This window comes from Vicia villosa, linkage group LG2, assembly GCF_029867415.1.
Source record: "Vicia villosa cultivar HV-30 ecotype Madison, WI linkage group LG2, Vvil1.0, whole genome shotgun sequence".
Classification (NCBI taxonomy): Eukaryota; Viridiplantae; Streptophyta; class Magnoliopsida; order Fabales; family Fabaceae; genus Vicia; species Vicia villosa.
In genome coordinates, this window is record NC_081181.1 from 16,972,594 (window position 1) to 16,989,746 (window position 17,153).

General features: G+C 39.0%; 1 protein-coding gene across 1 annotated transcript; it reads left to right on the plus strand.

The window, feature by feature from the left end:
* Positions 1 to 13,327: 13,327 nt before the first annotated feature.
* Positions 13,328 to 14,803, plus strand: LOC131648643 (uncharacterized). Its single transcript, XM_058918382.1, has 3 exons — positions 13,328 to 13,456; positions 13,547 to 13,885; positions 14,018 to 14,803. The coding sequence occupies exons 1-3, from the start codon at positions 13,328 to 13,330 to the stop codon at positions 14,801 to 14,803; spliced, it is 1,254 nt and encodes a 417-aa protein (XP_058774365.1).
* Positions 14,804 to 17,153: the final 2,350 nt, after the last annotated feature.

The window sequence follows — 17,153 nt, forward strand, 5'->3', positions numbered from 1 at the left end:
GCAACACGGCGGACGACGAACGGCGCCGATCCTCATCCCTCTCCGATGAACTCTATCGGTGCCGCCATAACAATGTCCTCGTCCCCCTCTCGACTCCAACTCTTCCTCTCTCCGTCTTCCTTTCGATTTCCTTTCGATTTCCTTTCAAACCGGAGAGTGTGTCCGATGGTGCTTCGAGTTCGTCGGCGGTGATATGAAATCCAGAGAAAGATGTGGTAAAACTTCCAAGCACAGAAAGCTCTTCGTCTTCGCGTTCTTGTTTCTCCGACTCAACTTCTACTCTTCTTAAGTTCTGCGTTTTCGCTATTGTTCATGGTGAAGTTTGTTGCGGTTGTTTCCGTGTTGTTTGCTTGAGATGTGCGAGTGTGAATTGATGGAGGTTGTTTGAAGGATGAAGATTTTGTGGAAATGGATTGAAGGATGATGATTATCGAGGTTCAGAGGAGTTTGAAGGTTTGAGATGGAGAGAAGAGGATTCCAGGGTGAGTTCCCAATTTTTCTGTTACGTTCTTTTTCTCCAATATGCTGTTACAAATCTTTCTTCTTTTTCTGTTGGTGAATATGAATGATGAAGAAGATTGATGAGGTGAGGATTATGGCGATCTTGTGATGAAGATTGAATGTGAAGATGAATGAAGGTTTTCAGAGAGAATGGAAGAGGAATTTGTTACAGGTTAGTTTTCTGTTATCTCTTTTTTCTGTTATGTGAAGAGTGATTGGTGATTGAATCAAGGTGTGGAGAAGGTTGAAGAAGAAGATGAAGTGGAGGGATGAACAGATGAGGGTGAGCGTGAAGAGAATTTGAAGATGAAGAAGAGTGGAAGGTGAGAATGGTGCGTGTGTTATGGTGTGTGGAGCTGAAACTGAGGGAGAAGGTGGTTTATATAGAATGAGAGGGTTGAGAATTCAGTTAGAGGAGAGTGTTTTCAGCCATTGGATTGAGATTCGGTTGGGGAGATTGAAGGGTGGATCTTTGAGAGTGAGTTAGGAATCAGTTATTGTTAGTTGGGGTTAGTTACAAACTTGTTTTTTCTGTTTCAGGAATGTCTCAAAGTTAGTTAGGGGTGAAAGTTGGTTAGGAATTCTGTTAGGTTGGTTATAGGTTTTATGAAAGGTTGATTTTGAGTTGACATTTGGTTATGCAGGATTTATGTGAACTGAATGTATGTGACTTTCCTTTAAATTCATGAACTGAGTTTTTTTTATTTGCAAACTGCTACCAGACTGTTTTTCTGTGTGAGTAAGAGGTTAAACCAGTTTCGCCGACATGCTTGAATATTTGTGTAATCCCTATTCTGAGCTTATTTCCTTTTGGATGTGTGGCTTTATATGCATGAAATTTGCTTTAGTTTTGTATGATTTTGTGAGAACTTTGGTAGTGATGCTGTAGGGATTTGTTATAATTTTCTGAACATTGAGCAGGTGTTTTGAATGTATGGTTTATGACTGCCTTGGTTTCTTTGTATGCAGGTGTGGCACGAGAACTGCCATAGTGACTTGTATTGGTGAGGGCAGCTCGGTGTCTTGTCGAGTGAGTTTTCCTTGGCTGTAAGTTTGAGCTGGTTTATGGTGAACATCGAGAACTGGTTCGATTTTGTGCTACATGCAGGTTGCTGTTAGTTTAATTTAGGGAAGAGAGTTGAATTTGATTTTGGTATTTACCTTGGTAGCGGTTCGAAAGCGACATGGAATATGAATGTAGTGCATGGGCTGCCAGGGACTGATAACTGCTATGGACTTCCATGTATGCCTTTGACTGTGCACTGTCATATAGAAAAACGTATGCATTTCCTCCTTCTTTTTCTTTTGGTATGTATAGGCTGACTGTTGTAATTCTGTTTCTGAATTCGCGAACCGACCCGAAATGAACGCAAGCCTTGCATTGTTTTGAACATGTATTAAAGCTGAATGCCTTCCTTACAATCTGATTTCAAATTGTATGTTGTACCTGTCTTGGAATGATCTTGATGTAGAGCTGTCGGGCTTTGAAATTCTGTCTGATTTATGTGTGATGTCATCTGTTTGTTGAATTGTTTGTTTTTGTGCCATCATGCAGGTCTGGTACAGCAGCTTAAAGACATTGCCAAAAGGAATTGAATGGTGGATAAATGAGCCTTAAATGAAGGTCTTGGAACGGCGGCATGCTATGGAATGAACGTGGATTGTTGGTGATGGAGATTAGTTGAAGATGGAAAGTTTAGACATGCAGATTAGTGTTTTCTTGTAGTTTCCTTGTGATGTAATAGAGATGTTGTGAATTTGGCACGTATGGCTTTGCAATATGAAACTATGTGAGTGTTGAACGATGTAGTGCTATTATTATTTTGTGTAAAGAATGCTACTGAATCAGGACTTTCCATGGAAATGTGATGGCTTTGTATTGAAGTGGGTCCGACATTGATTTTGAAACAACACATGATGACATGCCTTGACTAAAAATGCAGTTTACTCCTTTTCGCAATAATTTGAATTTCAAAGTCTTCTTTTCCATTTCTTCTTTTTGAATTTGAATATTGAATCTTATAACAATGAGATAATAACTCAAGGTAGTTTGCTATGGTCTTTGGCCAGAAAAGTCAACCACACATGGTTGACTTTGACTAAAAGTCCACAATTTTGCATATAATCTCCACATGTCTCTTTTCATCAATGTATCAGTAACCACACTCGTGCTTGCGAAAGAAATCTTCAAGGCCTAAGTCAAGGGACTCAATTGTATGACAGTATCTCCTTTCCAAGCAAGCACATTAAGAACCTCAATCCATTTATTCTTCGACCCTTTAAAATCAAACCAAGCATTGTAATAGAAGAAATCTACCCGAGAGAGTCAAAGTCTTGAACTACTGTATGACCATTGTAGCAAAAGACTTGATGAAGTACGCATGAACTCAAAACCCTAATTAAAGAGTCTTAATTCAAATGACCAGGGAAATAAACCCTAGGTCATAAGATCTTCATTTAAACCCCTTAATTTCATAGTCCAATGCCCAAAGATTAACCAGATGAATCAAGCTGGAGAGAAGTAGAAGTCTCAATTTTCAAGGTCCTTGATCCAATGCAAAGTTATTGATTAATGATGCATGATGTTATGTTGATGCCCTAATGGAAAGATGCATATGAATGCGAAGTTTAAGCCAGTTAGAAATAAATACGTGGGAAAATTTTGGGGTGCAACAACAAGCATGTTCATATATACATTAGCATCATTCAATAAAATCATATAACAATAATTCATACAGATTATCAGTTCAAAAGTTACACGTCGTCAAACTTTCAAAATTCACAAAACAGCAAAAATCTACATCTCACGCTGGCCATACGCATACCATACGCGTACCAACAGGGCCAAAAGTCCACAACACACGCCCCATATGCGTATCATACGCGTATGAACAGAACCAGTTTTCCACATAAAACACACACGTACGCGTACCGACAAGCCATACGCATACCAGCCAGTCACCATACGCGTATGAGCAGAAGGTCCATTCTGATGCACAATTTGGGGAGAGTACCATACGCTATCACCCCCCATACGCGTATCATAAGCGTACCATAAGCGTGCCATATGTGAATGGACAGCAGCTCCAAAAACCTGCAACTTACCCATTCGTCTTCCTCGCGAATCCATTCATTACAGCCTGTGATTTCGATCTAAAACCAAAAATTCCACATTCTAAACAGCATAGGGTTCATCCAACATCAATATTATATGACCCTATATTCGATTTTACTCATCACAGCCTAATTCTACTCAGTTATTAGGGATTGACAGTCATAGATTTCAACCTTAATGATGAACACAAACAGTAGAATCAGAACATAAAACCTATTGATCTAAACAATACTCCTAATCAACATCATCATCCACAACATGATAATAGAGATTAAATGGAGAGTCCCCCTTTACCTTAGCCAAAAGTTCTTGATTGGTCTCTCCCTCTTCAGTTCTCCTTCACGTTCTTCGTGTTCCAAAACCTTCAGTCTCTCTTTTCATGTTCTCTCCTTTCTTTCCCCAATTTTAATTATTTTATGAAAAATAATAATAAAATTAGTAAATACTTTACTACACCATACCCCCTCTTTACTAATCTCCCACATGGCCCAAATGCCATAAACCATCATCCTTTCCATTATTATCATAAAATCCATAATAATTCCAATTATTAATCCAATATCCAATATCCAAATTAAATTAAAATTAAAATTATACGGGTGTTATAACTCTCCCCCACTAAAAGGGTTTTCGTCCTCGAAAACATACCTCAGGTAAAGAGTTCCGGATAAGAATCCTTCATCTGGCTCTCTAGCTCCCAGGTAACATTTCCCTCAGCTGGTCCTCGCCAAGCTACTCTGACCAAAGCTATTTCCTTGCCACGCAATTTCTTCAGCCTTCGATCTTCAATCCTCACAGGTAACGTCTCAACTGTCAAGTTGTCTTTCACCTGTACATCATCTACTTGGATCACATGGGACGGGTCCGAAATGTATTTCCTCAGCTGAGACACATGAAATACGTCATGCAAGTTTGCAAGCATCAGCGGTAAAGCAATACGATATGCCACTTCTCACACTCTCTTAGAAACTTGGAATGGTTTGATAAAACGCGGAGTTAACTTCTTTGACTTCAATGCCCGACCAATGCCTGTCATAGGAGTAACCCTCATAAACACATGGTCTCCCTCTTGAAACTCAAGTGTTTTCCTCCTTTTGTCATGATAACTCTTCTGACGACTGTGAGAAGCTTTCATCTTCTCTTGAATCATCTTAATCTTCTCTGTAGTTTGTTGTACAATTTCTGGTCCGATCACAACACTCTCACCAGATTTGTACCAACACAACGGCGTCCTACATCTCCTACCATACAAAGCCTCAAACGGAGCCATACCGATACTCGAATGATAACTGTTGTTGTAGGTAAACTCAATCAAAGGTAGATAACTATCCCAAGCACCTCCTTTTTCTAGCACACAAGCACGCAACAAATCCCCAACGACTGAATCGTCCTCTCAGTCTGTCCATCCGTCTGTAGATGATAAGCAGAACTCAATCTCAGCTTAGTACCCAAAGCCTTCTGCAAACCTTCCCAGAACTTCGACGTAAACCTTAGATCTCTGTCTGACACGATACTTGAAGGAATACCATGTAGACTAACTATCTTCTCAATATATAACTGAGCCAGCTTCTCCATCGAATAATCCATTCTTACCGGTATAAAATGTGCAAACTTCGTCAACCTGTCCACCACTACCCAGATAGCTTCACAATTCTAGACAGTTCTCAATAAACCAGAAACAAAATCCATTGATATGCTATCCCACTTCCACTCAGGAATAAACATCGGCTGCATAAACCCAGATGGCTTCTGATGCTCAATTTTGACTTCTGACACGTCAAACAAGAATACACAAACTCAGCAATTTCCTTCTTCATTCCAGGCCACCAAAATAGCTTTTTCAAATCATGGTACATCTTGGTAGCACCAGGATGAATACTTAATCCACTACGATGTCCTTCTTCCAAAATACTTTTTCAAAGTTCAGCAACATCAGGAACACACACTCGATCACCAAACCTCAATATACCATTCTCGTCGATTCTGAATTCACCGCCCTTGTCTTGGTTAATCAGAGTTATCTTATCTATTAACTCAACATCAGCTTTCTGACCCTCTCTGATCTCTGCAAGAATACCACTAGTCAACTTTAGCATATCCAATTTAACACTAGTAGGAGTACCTTCACATACCAAACTCAAGTCTCTGAATTGTTCGATCAAATCCAATTCCTTCACCATTAGCATAGACATATGCAAAGTCTTCCTACTCAATGCATCAGCAACTACTTTTGCCTTACCAGGGTGGTAATTCAAACCAAAATCATAGTCTTTGAGGAATTCTAACCTCCTCCTCTGCCTCATATTCAGCTCCTTCTGATCGAAGAGATACTTCAGACTCTTATGATCACTAAACACCTCAAATATCGAACCATACAAATAATGTCGCCACAGCTTCAAAACAAAAACCACAGCTGCCAACTCTAAATCATGAGTCAGATAATTGCTTTCATGCACTTTGAGTTGTCTCGATGCATACGCGACTACTTGTTGATTCTACATCAGCACACCTCCCAAACCCATCAGCGAAGCATCACAATAAACCACAAACGATTCTGTCGGATTCAGAAAAATCAAAATAGGAGCACTTGTCAGCCTCTTCTTCAACTCTTGGAATCCTTCTTCACATTTTGCATCCCAAATAAAGGCCTGACCCTTCCTGGTAAATTTAGTTAACGACAATGCTAACTTTGAAAAGCCTTCTATAAACTTCCTGTAGTAACCTGCAAGACCCAAAAAACTACGAATCTCTGACACGGACTTCGGAGCTTCCCACTGAGATACCGCTTCTATCTTTGTAGGATCAACAACAATACCATTCTTAGAAATCACATGTCCAAGAAAACTGACTTCCTCCAACCAAAACTCACACTTTGATAACTTGGAAAAAAGTTGCTTCTCTTTTAACAGTTCTAACACAGTTCTGAGATGTTCCGCATGCTCCTCTTCACTCTTAGAATATATCAGGATATCATCTATAAACACCACCACGAACTTATCGAGATAAGGATGAAAGATCCTGTTCATGTACTCCATAAAAACACTAGGTGCATTAGTAACTCCAAACGGCATTACCGAATACTCATAATGTCCATACCTCGTCCTAAAAGCGGTCTTCTGAATATCATCATCTTTCACACGAATTTGGTGATACCCAGACCTCAGATCAATTTTACTAAATACACACGCTCCAACCAGCTGATCCCTCAAATCATCAATCCTCGGCAGTGGATACCGTTTCTTGATAGTAACTTTGTTCAATTGTCTGTAATCCACACACAGTCTCATCGAACCCTCTTTCTTCTTTACTAGCAACACAGGCGCACCCCACGGAGAAACACTCGGATGAATGAATTTCTTCTTAAGCAATTCTTCCAATTGTTTCTTCAGTTCAGCCAACTCAGATGGCGACATACGATACGGTGCCATCGACACTGGACTAGTTCCCGGAACCAAGTTAATAGCAAATTCTACTTCTCTTTCTGGTGGTAATTCATTCACATCTTCCGGAAAAACTTCTGGAAATTCACATACCACCGGTAGTTCGCTACCCGCTACTTTCTCTTTCAAATCTATCAATGCAAACAACATAAATATAGTTGCACCGTCTCTGATAGCTTCATGCACTTGCCTAGCTGTCATGTTCAGATCAACAGCACTGACAGCTTCAGGAAAAATTACCGTCTTCGCAAAATAGTTGATATGAACACGGTAGAATTCCAATCAATTCATTCCTAGGATTACATCAAGTTGTTTCAAAGGAAGACACACTAAGTCCATCCCGACTTCTCTACCAAAAATGTCAACCGGACAATTCAAACAGGCAGATGAAGTAGTTACTGAACCCGACGCAGGAGTGTCAATAATCATACTTCCATTTATGTCAGATATCTCTAAATTCAACCTCTTAGCACAATCCAAAGAAATAAAATAATGAGTTGCGCCAGTATAATTAATCGCAACTAAAGGTGTGCCATTGAATGAAACACGTACCTTTAATCAATTTATCCTCTGGAGTAATCTTTGACCCGGTCAAAGCAAAAACCGTTCCTCCCGATTGGTTCTTCTTTGGCTTGGTAAAATTCAGACTAATGTGACCCTCTTCACCACAGTTGTAACAAGTCACAACCTTCTTCTTACAGTCAGCAGCAATATGGCCTACTTGGTCACACTTGAAACACTTTTTCTGTTCCAGCTTACATTCGTTCCTACGATGTCCCATCTCACCACAATTATAATATCTGATACGAGCACCGGAGTCTCCTCCACTAGGTTTCTTCCAATCAACAGACTTACCTCTATCATATGGCTTACCTCTATCCATATGTTTCTTACCCTTTCTGTCAACCAACTCGCGAGAGTGAGATGACTTCAGCTTTATGTTATCCTCTTCAAAAATCCTGCTACAATCCACTGAGTCCACAAACCTCCTAATCCTCTGATATCTAATGCCTTGCTTGATCTCATCACAAAGGCCATTCTCAAATTTGACACACTTTGAGAACTCACTAGCTTCATCATTGTTGTAGTGAACATAGTACTTTGCCAACTCAACAAACTTCGCAGCATACTCTGGTACTGTCATATTACCTTGAACCAGCTCCAGAAACTCAATTTCCTTTTTGCCCCTAACATCCTCAGGGAAATACCTTCTCAAAAATTCTCTTTTAAATACAACCCAAGTAATTTCTATACCATCAGTATCCAGTTCAACTCTGGTTGACATCCACCAGTCATCAGCTTCTTCAGACAACATATGTGTGCCATACCTCACCTTGAGATTCTCAGCACAATCGATGACTCTGAAAATCCTCTCGATCTCCTTCATCCATTTCTGAGCACCTTCAAGATCATGCGTTCCTTTGAACAATGGAGGATTGTTCCTCTGAAAATTCCCCAGTTGCCTATCAGCACCAATCCCTGCTCCGACATCATTTCCTCCAAGCACACCAAGAATCATGCCCAGAGCCTCAGCGATAGCATCATCATTTCTTCCTCCTCTTCCAGCCATTGTTCTGCTTAATCATAAATAATTCATTCAGAACAAAAGTATCGACAAATAACTCGTACTAGTCGCATACACAGGAAAGACTAACACTAAGACTCTGGTCACAACGACCGACTATGCTATGTGTCATACCCCAAAATTTGCCCATGCTATTTTTCATACACAAAACCAAATCAAAAGACAAAGCTCCAAAACACAGTCTCCCACACAGAAGTTCTAAACTAGGGTTTGAATAATTCAGAGGAAAATCATCGAATCAATGGCTCAAGGTGGTTCCATAAGGTCACTAACATCCCAAAGCATCTCCATATAAAGTTTCAAGGCAAACAGAGCAAACTTAGTCCCTCAAATCATGATTAGGTCAACAGTCGACTCTCAAGGGCAAAACAGTCATTTCAAGCCAAAATACAGTCAAAGTTCAAGATATTTGGTCAACAACCTCCTCATAACCCTAAAATCATCATTTGATCAAGGGTTGATCATGATGATGCAAGGAAAGATCCGAAAAGTCAAGTCAAAAGTTACTATTTTGGGCATGAACTGAAAAAGTCAACCAAACTTTGAAAATTCACCAAATATTCATACTTCATCAGAAAAATTCCCACCAAAGCTCATTTTAAAGGGAATTCATTCCTCTATCCAATGGTCCAAGAATCGAAGCTCATAGGTCAATGGTTTAAGAGATATGGCTTCATACATTATAGGTCCTTTTCAAAAGCCAACAAAAAGACACTTTGTTCAAAAGGATATATAAGGAGCATGGAAAATAATTTTGATATGAGACCAAAGACACTGGTTAGAGGACTCTCTAAGGTTTCTAAAAAGTCCTAGAACTCTTCCATATCTTAAAAATTAAGGGAGATATGCTTTGTCAAAGTTGGACAATTTTGAGAAGAAAAATGTAAAGAAAAAGGGTTCAAATTGAAATTTTTTGCAAAGGAGCCCGACTTTTTATGGCCCAAAATTGATCTCCAAGATATCCAAGGCCTCAAATCTGAATGTCACTAATTTTGAAATATTTATTTGATTTTATATGAATTTTTAATCATTTAAAAGTGATTTTAATTCAGGGAAATTAAATAAAAATCAAATATTCAATTAGAAGTCTTGCATCAATCAAATCCAATCACCAAAATATGCATTATTTCATAACAAATTCGTGCTCATATGGATTGAAGGAGAAAGATTGAAATTTGTCCAATTTAGAAAGATTTATAAAACAATTTCAATCAAAAAATCAATATTTGATTTGGTGAAGATTTAATCAAGTTTTACAACCCTAATTCATTCATCTATAAGTATGCAACTTGGCCAAGGCATTAGGAGAGATTTTTTGGACGAATTCTGCAACCAGAGGAATCCTAACCAACTCTTAAAAACTCAAAGCAAAGTCAAAATCGTTTTCAAGGAGAGGGCTCGATTCAAGGCATCCTGAGAATTCAAACACATCCCTGGGATATCATTGAAGGTTTCTAAATCGTTCTCCAAGGCTGCAGCGTCAGGAATCACTCTCCCATACCCTCGGGTTGTCTTAAATTCTCTTTGCGTCGAATTCATATATGCGTGTCTGTTTAATGAGTTTCGAATGTATATTCGTGATTATTAGCATATGTTCATGCAATCTGGGCGCTTTAATTAGGTTTTTCTGACGAAACCAAGAACCTGCCATAGTTAGGGTTCGTGACCTAAGATTTAGGGGCTTTCGTAATAGGAAAAATTAGGCTGAATGAACGATCCCATCGTACTCAGGATTCGATTTTAAGACGAACCATGGTCATTGTTTGTGTTTACTACGCGTATTGGTGGAGTTTTAATATATGCAGGTATTGCTACTACTGAAAATCGTAGCAGATCCATGGCTATTTCGTAGCTAAAAAGGGTACAATTTCAAAATGAAGAAGATGAAGTTATGGCGCGTTTTCTGTGAGTTTGTTTTAACATTTTGATTTTTCATATATGGTGTTGTAAACAGCAAAAACAAAATGGTGTAGCGGTAGCAAGCATGGCCCAAAGTCTTAGCATGAATGGGTGTTGGTTCGAACCTTGCAGGGGCCATGTATTTTTGCGTGTTTTTGTGTTTATCTCCTCTTTCAGATCCAGCATTCTTCCTCTCCCGTATGCACACGGTACGCTGGCAGATATCCAGCCATCAGAACTATCTCAACCCAGATCCAACGCGCCAAGATATGAAGGAGCATCATACACCCTCAGCGCGAGCTACACCAGATCAAAAAGTTAAGAATTTCTGAATTTTTTTATTATTATTACATGACTTATATTTCCTTTTATTTTAGTACACATATTTGTTTATTTATTATATAAAACTTATTTTCAAAAAACCTTTTGAAATACAATATTTATTATCTTTTTTTACTTATCTAGTTATTTATAATATATATAATTTATTTTCTTCATATTATTATTTTCTTAATGTCATATTTATTTATTAAAATCTTTAAAAAAACCATCTTTATTGTATTTTAATTCCAAAAATTCCTAAAAATTATTTGTTACACTTGACTTAATTTTCTCATCCCGATTTAATTAATTAGGTCGCGAGACCAATAATTAATTAAATCATTCACATTTTCTTATTTAAATTCGTACCCTAATCAGGGTTGACGGAGATCATGCCCTACACTGAATGTTTTATTTATGCTTTTCAGGGTTATCGACATGGTTCACTCCGACAACGCGCCTGATCAAAAAAAAACCAGAGCTAAGTATCTTACCTTTAAAGCCTATTTTATTTTCTTTTAAAATCAGGGGTTTGTCTTGCCTTCACTATTTCTGCCTTTGCCTTTTTCAGGGTTACCCCCGAGGTTTTCCGCCAACCATATCAGATCAAATTCGAAGCTAAGTGCCTTTTATTATTATTTTATTTATTAATTTCATTGTTCTTTTTACCTTTATGGTTAATAAGGTTCGCCTTCGAACCGATAATGCACTCACTCTCTGTTTTATGTCTCTTCTTTTTTCCTTTTCAGGGTTTGTCAAATGCCGAAGCTACGTCGTTGGTAACCCTAAACCCTATTTTATTTTATGTCTTTTATTATTACTTGTGCCAACCCTGTTGGGATCCGCTGGTTTCACTTTCCCCCTTCCCTATATTGCCTTTTATTGCTTTATATACTGCGTGGTTAGTAATTTAGGGAGTGCAAATTTAAACTGGATTAGAGTCACTAATTACAAGATAAATAACTGAATTGAACCACGTGATTGTTGCACCCACGCACACTCTTGGGGTAACCTCTCTGTTGTCTGTTGCCTGTTGCCTTGTGTTATTTTGCAGAATAGCTAGTCCCTCGAATACGAGGATACCTTAGCCAGTTGCCTCGATTAAGATCATGGTCCCTAATGATGCTGCCTTCGATATGCATGATCTCGACCCTCGGAAGTTGCCTACGGAAAAGGCTGAGGTATCCTCTGGTTGCCTACGAATAAGGCTGTTCTGGTCTTTCCCTTTGACTACCTGCCTCCCTATGGTATGGGTCAGTCTTATGGCGAAGGATATTTCGATGACCCGTTTACCTCCAAACGAAAGGCTTCCTGCCCTCTTATGGCAAGGACTGACCCTTTCATTCTGAAAGGCTAAAAAGAGACCTATCATCTGAGTTTAAGGTAATTGCCCCTAATTGCCTTGCAATGCTCAAACATTTTTATTATATTCTTTCTCATAATTCTTCAAAAGGGCAACGCTCATTTACGAGCTAAAGTCCCTATTTCTTTCATCTACTTTTTCTAAACAAACGAGCAAAGCAATTAAGAGCCCATGGAAAACCATGGATGCAAAGGGTGCCTTACACCTTCCCTTTGCATAAATTACCCCCCGAACTTAGATTTCTTTAAAAGGTTTTTTTTCTGTTTCTTTTTGCCTTTCCGAATCTGTTTGGATAAAATAAAAGTCGGTGGCGACTCTTGCTTACCGCGACATTCCGATTATTAAAAAGTCAGTTCACCGTGTTACAGAACTGGCGACTCTGCTGGGGAGATTTCGATTAAGAGGGGTTACCTTAAAAGTTTAGGATTCATTTTAAATGTTTTCTATTGTTTGCTTTGTTTGTTTTATTTTTCAGGGGCGTTTTGGGAATTAACTGAAGGACGAATCCTATTCCCGGATTCAAGTACATCTAAGATAGGAAGTGGCATAGTCATGGCGACCTCCCTTGTGTATGCTTGGGATTGGTCAATATGAGAGTTCACGCTTGAGTTAGGCCTCTATGGGTGTTTACATGCTTCTCTTGTATGAGGGAGGTTCGTGTGGATACCTGTGGGTGAGTCGGAGCTCAAGGACCGTTAGATACCTTTAACCCATCCTGACTTTTAGGAACGTAGTGGGGGGACTACTCTTGATGTATGTTAAGAGCATAGTCGCTACCCGATACTACAACTCAGATAGGCTTTTTCTCAAAGTATCATTGCATGGTATGTATGTATCATGTTCGAGGGTGCTTTAGGAGGGTCGACAATTCTGAGTCACTTGGTAGAACCCGTTGCTGAAATTTCCTTATCCGTAGAAATACCCTTGGGAAGGACACTTGATCAAACTCCACGCAAGCCTTAATCCAAAAATTGTGTGATTTGTGTGGATTTACTTGTGTATGTGCATCATGCATACATGCATCATTCATACATGGCATAACTAACCCATTTCAAGGAATTGGAGGTTTCTTAACCGTATGTTGTTTTGTAGGTTGTTTGAATATGGAAACAAAAGACCGTAAACCATTCTTCCTCAATTTCAAGAAAGTGCCAACGCAATTGAAGATTTTCTGCGACAACATCTCTGGTTCTCTCAAATTCAGTGATTCTCTCAATACACTCATAAGTTTGGTACGAACTAATGTGGATGAAGTTCTCCTCAACACCATGGTTCAATTCTATGATCCGTTACTACATTGCTTCACTTATAGAGATTTTCAGTTAGTACCATCCTTGGAAGAATTCTCCTACTTGCTTGGACTTCCTGTGCTTAATAAAATTCCTTATACTGGTAAAGAAGAAGAGCCTAAGTTGGAAGTCATTGCTGCTGCCCTGCACTTGCCAAGATCAGAAATTGAGAAGGTTTGGATTAGTAAGAAAGAGTATTCTGGATTACCCCTTGATTTCCTCTACGAAAAAGCGGAGATTCTTGCTAAAGCTTCAAGTATGGATGCCTTGGAAGCTGTGTTGTCTCTCTTAATTTATGGACAAGTTTTGTTTTTCCATTATGACAAAATTGTTGATGTGGCTGCTATCAATATATTCCTTAGCAAGAATCCGGTTCCTACTTTACTTGGTGACTTACTACATTCTATTCATTTCCGAGTATCAAAAAGGAAAGGTTGTGTCCTAGGATGTGCTTCTCTATTGCATAAGTGGTTTATTTCGCACTTACCTCTCTCCGTAAGAAAGAATGAAGAAGGATTAACTTGGGCTCAGAGAATTATGAAGCTTTCTTTCGACGACATCCTATGGTACCAAAAGAAGTTCGAGGGAACCTTGCTATTTGATAGTTGTGGAGATTTCCCTAATATACCTCTTCTTGGTGTTCGTGGAGGAATATCTTATAATCCCATTCTAGCTCGACATCAGTTTGGCTTTGCCTTGAAGGACAAACCGCGTTCTTTGTATCTTAGTGCAGAATATTTCCATTATGATTCCGACAAAGAGAAGAAGAGAGACCTTTTCATCAAAGCTTGGATGAAAGTAAAGAAAGTTGGCGCAAAGGATATAGGAAGGAGAAATTATATGCCATGGGATCCATATTTCCAATGGGTTTATGATCGAGTTATGGAATTTGGGATGCCTTATCCATCTGATACGCCCATAGTTCCAAGGGTAGCTCCTCCTGCTGCCCCAATTGCATTTGAGCCATATATTCCTGCTCCAAATGAAGACCTGGTTGCAACTGTTAACCGACTGAAAAGGGAAAGGGAAGACTTTGAGAGACGCTTACTAAAAGTGGAAGCTGAAAAAGAGGTGTTAGTACAAGATGCCAAAGAGCGAGAGACTTTACTTGATTACTTTTCCCGCAAATGGAAGATTGAAGATTTTGTTTCTCCAGATCAGATTAATTCATGGGAAAACGAAATTTCTAGGCTTGTTCAAGAAAGAGAGGAAATGATCAAGGCACACAAGGAAGAAGTCCGGGTCCTAAAGAGGAAGCGTCGTCAGGAAGACAAAAATCCTGGAATTTAGTGTTTTTATTTATTATTAATTTCTTTTATTTTAATGTAACTTTTGGGGTTATGACCTTACAATTTAATTAATAAATAATGTTTTTTCTTTGTTTCAACACGAGTTAAAATTCTTTCAATTCCTTGAAAACATTGCATATGCATAATCATATCATTCATAAACATTACATCACAGGTTTCATAAAAGCCAATACCTCATCTTTCCGCTGTTTATTTCAGTAAGAAAGATGGATCTCGAACAATCTGTCAAAAATCTTCAGGCTCAGAATAACCAGTTCCAGAAAATAATCTTTCACTTAGCCAAGGGGCAAGAAGAATTAAAGGCACTTCTGTCCGAGAAGGAGAAGGACCAACAAAGGGAGCAAGGTGTGCAAGATAAATGGAAATCCAAACCTAAGCGATCATTCACTCCGTTGCACATGCCGATGTCTCAAGTTCTGCAACAACTGCTCAACCAGAACTTGATAACCTTATTACCTTCATATTCAATCCCTACAAATCCCGCTCCTGGGTATAAGTACCATGCGAGATGTGCTTATCATTCGAATAGCCCTGGCCATGACACAGAGGATTGTGGACCATTGAAGCATAAGATCCAAGACTTAATTGACAACAAGATCATTGACTTCAATTCAACTGGGGGGCCTTACATGGCTAATACCATGTGTAAACAACAAGTTGGGGAAGCTCTGATCTCCACATCAGCATCACAACCACAACATAAGCATAACGCGCCTAAAAGACAATTCACAAAGATCAACATGACTTTGGCTGAAGCGTTGCAACAGATGCTGAGGAAAGGGCTAATGACTTTGAGGGATCCTCCTCGGAATCCTAACATTTCGTCTCATCAGTATAATCCTAATGCAAGATGTGCTTACCACTCCGACAGCATCGGACATGACACTAACGATTGTTGGCTACTGAAGAATAAAATCCAAGACCTCATTGATGATAAGATGATTGATTTCAATTCACCCGAGGAATCTCATGTGGCTAATGCTGGGAACAATCGGAAAGGTCACAATGAACCCAACCAATCTGTAGGGACAATTCTGATCTCTACACCAGTTCCACAACAAAGATGCAAGTCAGGAGCACCTAGGCGTCAGTTCACGAAGATCAACATGTCACTGGCTCAGGCATTACAACATTTGTTGAAAGCAAACTTGATCACTGTGAGGGGTCCTCCTGTAAAGCCCAACACTTCCGCTCCCAGCTATAAGCCCAATGCGAGGTGCGCATACCACTCCAATAGCCCTGGACATGATACAAATTATTGTTGGCCATTGAAGAACAAGATTCAAGACATGATCGATGCTGGTGAAATTGAATTCCCTCATCCCCAGACTCCTATAGTGATCCCTGCTCCCAGGCACAATCACGACAAGAATGATTAATGTCATAGTGGATGAACTTTAGATCATTAGATTTACTTTCATTTGCAATTCCTATTCTGTTTGTGTAAACATTCAAATTATGATAGACATTATCTATTTTTAATAATCATCATCAGTGCATTGCATATGTTTGTCTTGAATAATTTATTTCGTTATCACTCATTTTAAAGTTATGTCTTTACTTTACATATGTTTTTATGATACTCAACTCCTGCTAAAACTGTAAGCCTTTTGAGGGAGGATGACGAAAACGATACCGCAGCCTCATACAGTATGCTTTTGAGCGGACTATGCTGACGATGTACAGGCATTATTTCAATTCTTAAACAGTGGAGATACAAGGATGTTAATCCCTCGTCAACCCTTTTGAGCCTAAGGAGTAGAAGTTTTCTTTCTTGCACAATTTAAAACCCTTGATCATAACCTGGGGCAGGGTAGTTCTCAGTTATTTTGGCTGTGCATTCTATTTTAAGAGAATCACTCTGTACACCTTTCAACAAAGGTTTCAATCACAAGCGTTCATCCGTACACATCAAAGAAGTGTTGGAGATGTCAATCAAAAGCCAATAATGGTTCATCAATCATTAAGCAAGGCAGTCAATATCTTTCAAAAAAAAATGAATAAACATATGTACAAAGAAAAGCCTGCTAAGTCAAAAAAACAAAAAGATGACTTAGGCAAAAATCGAGGCATCCCGCTGACTGTAAGCTTAAAATAGACAGTTCAGGCAAAAGTTAGGGATATCAAAAGATGAAAAAGGAGAAGTCAATAAATTCCTGAACGACACAATGTTGTGACTACCGAAAGGAAGAAGTGACTGCCATCTCAAAAATTCTCTTTGCTTGCGAATCATCATCATTATCAAAGGTGCAAATCCAAAAGTCTCTTGGAACCTGAATGCATAAGCCGAATTTACTGAGTTTAGGACTGAAGATCATCACGAAGAGGGG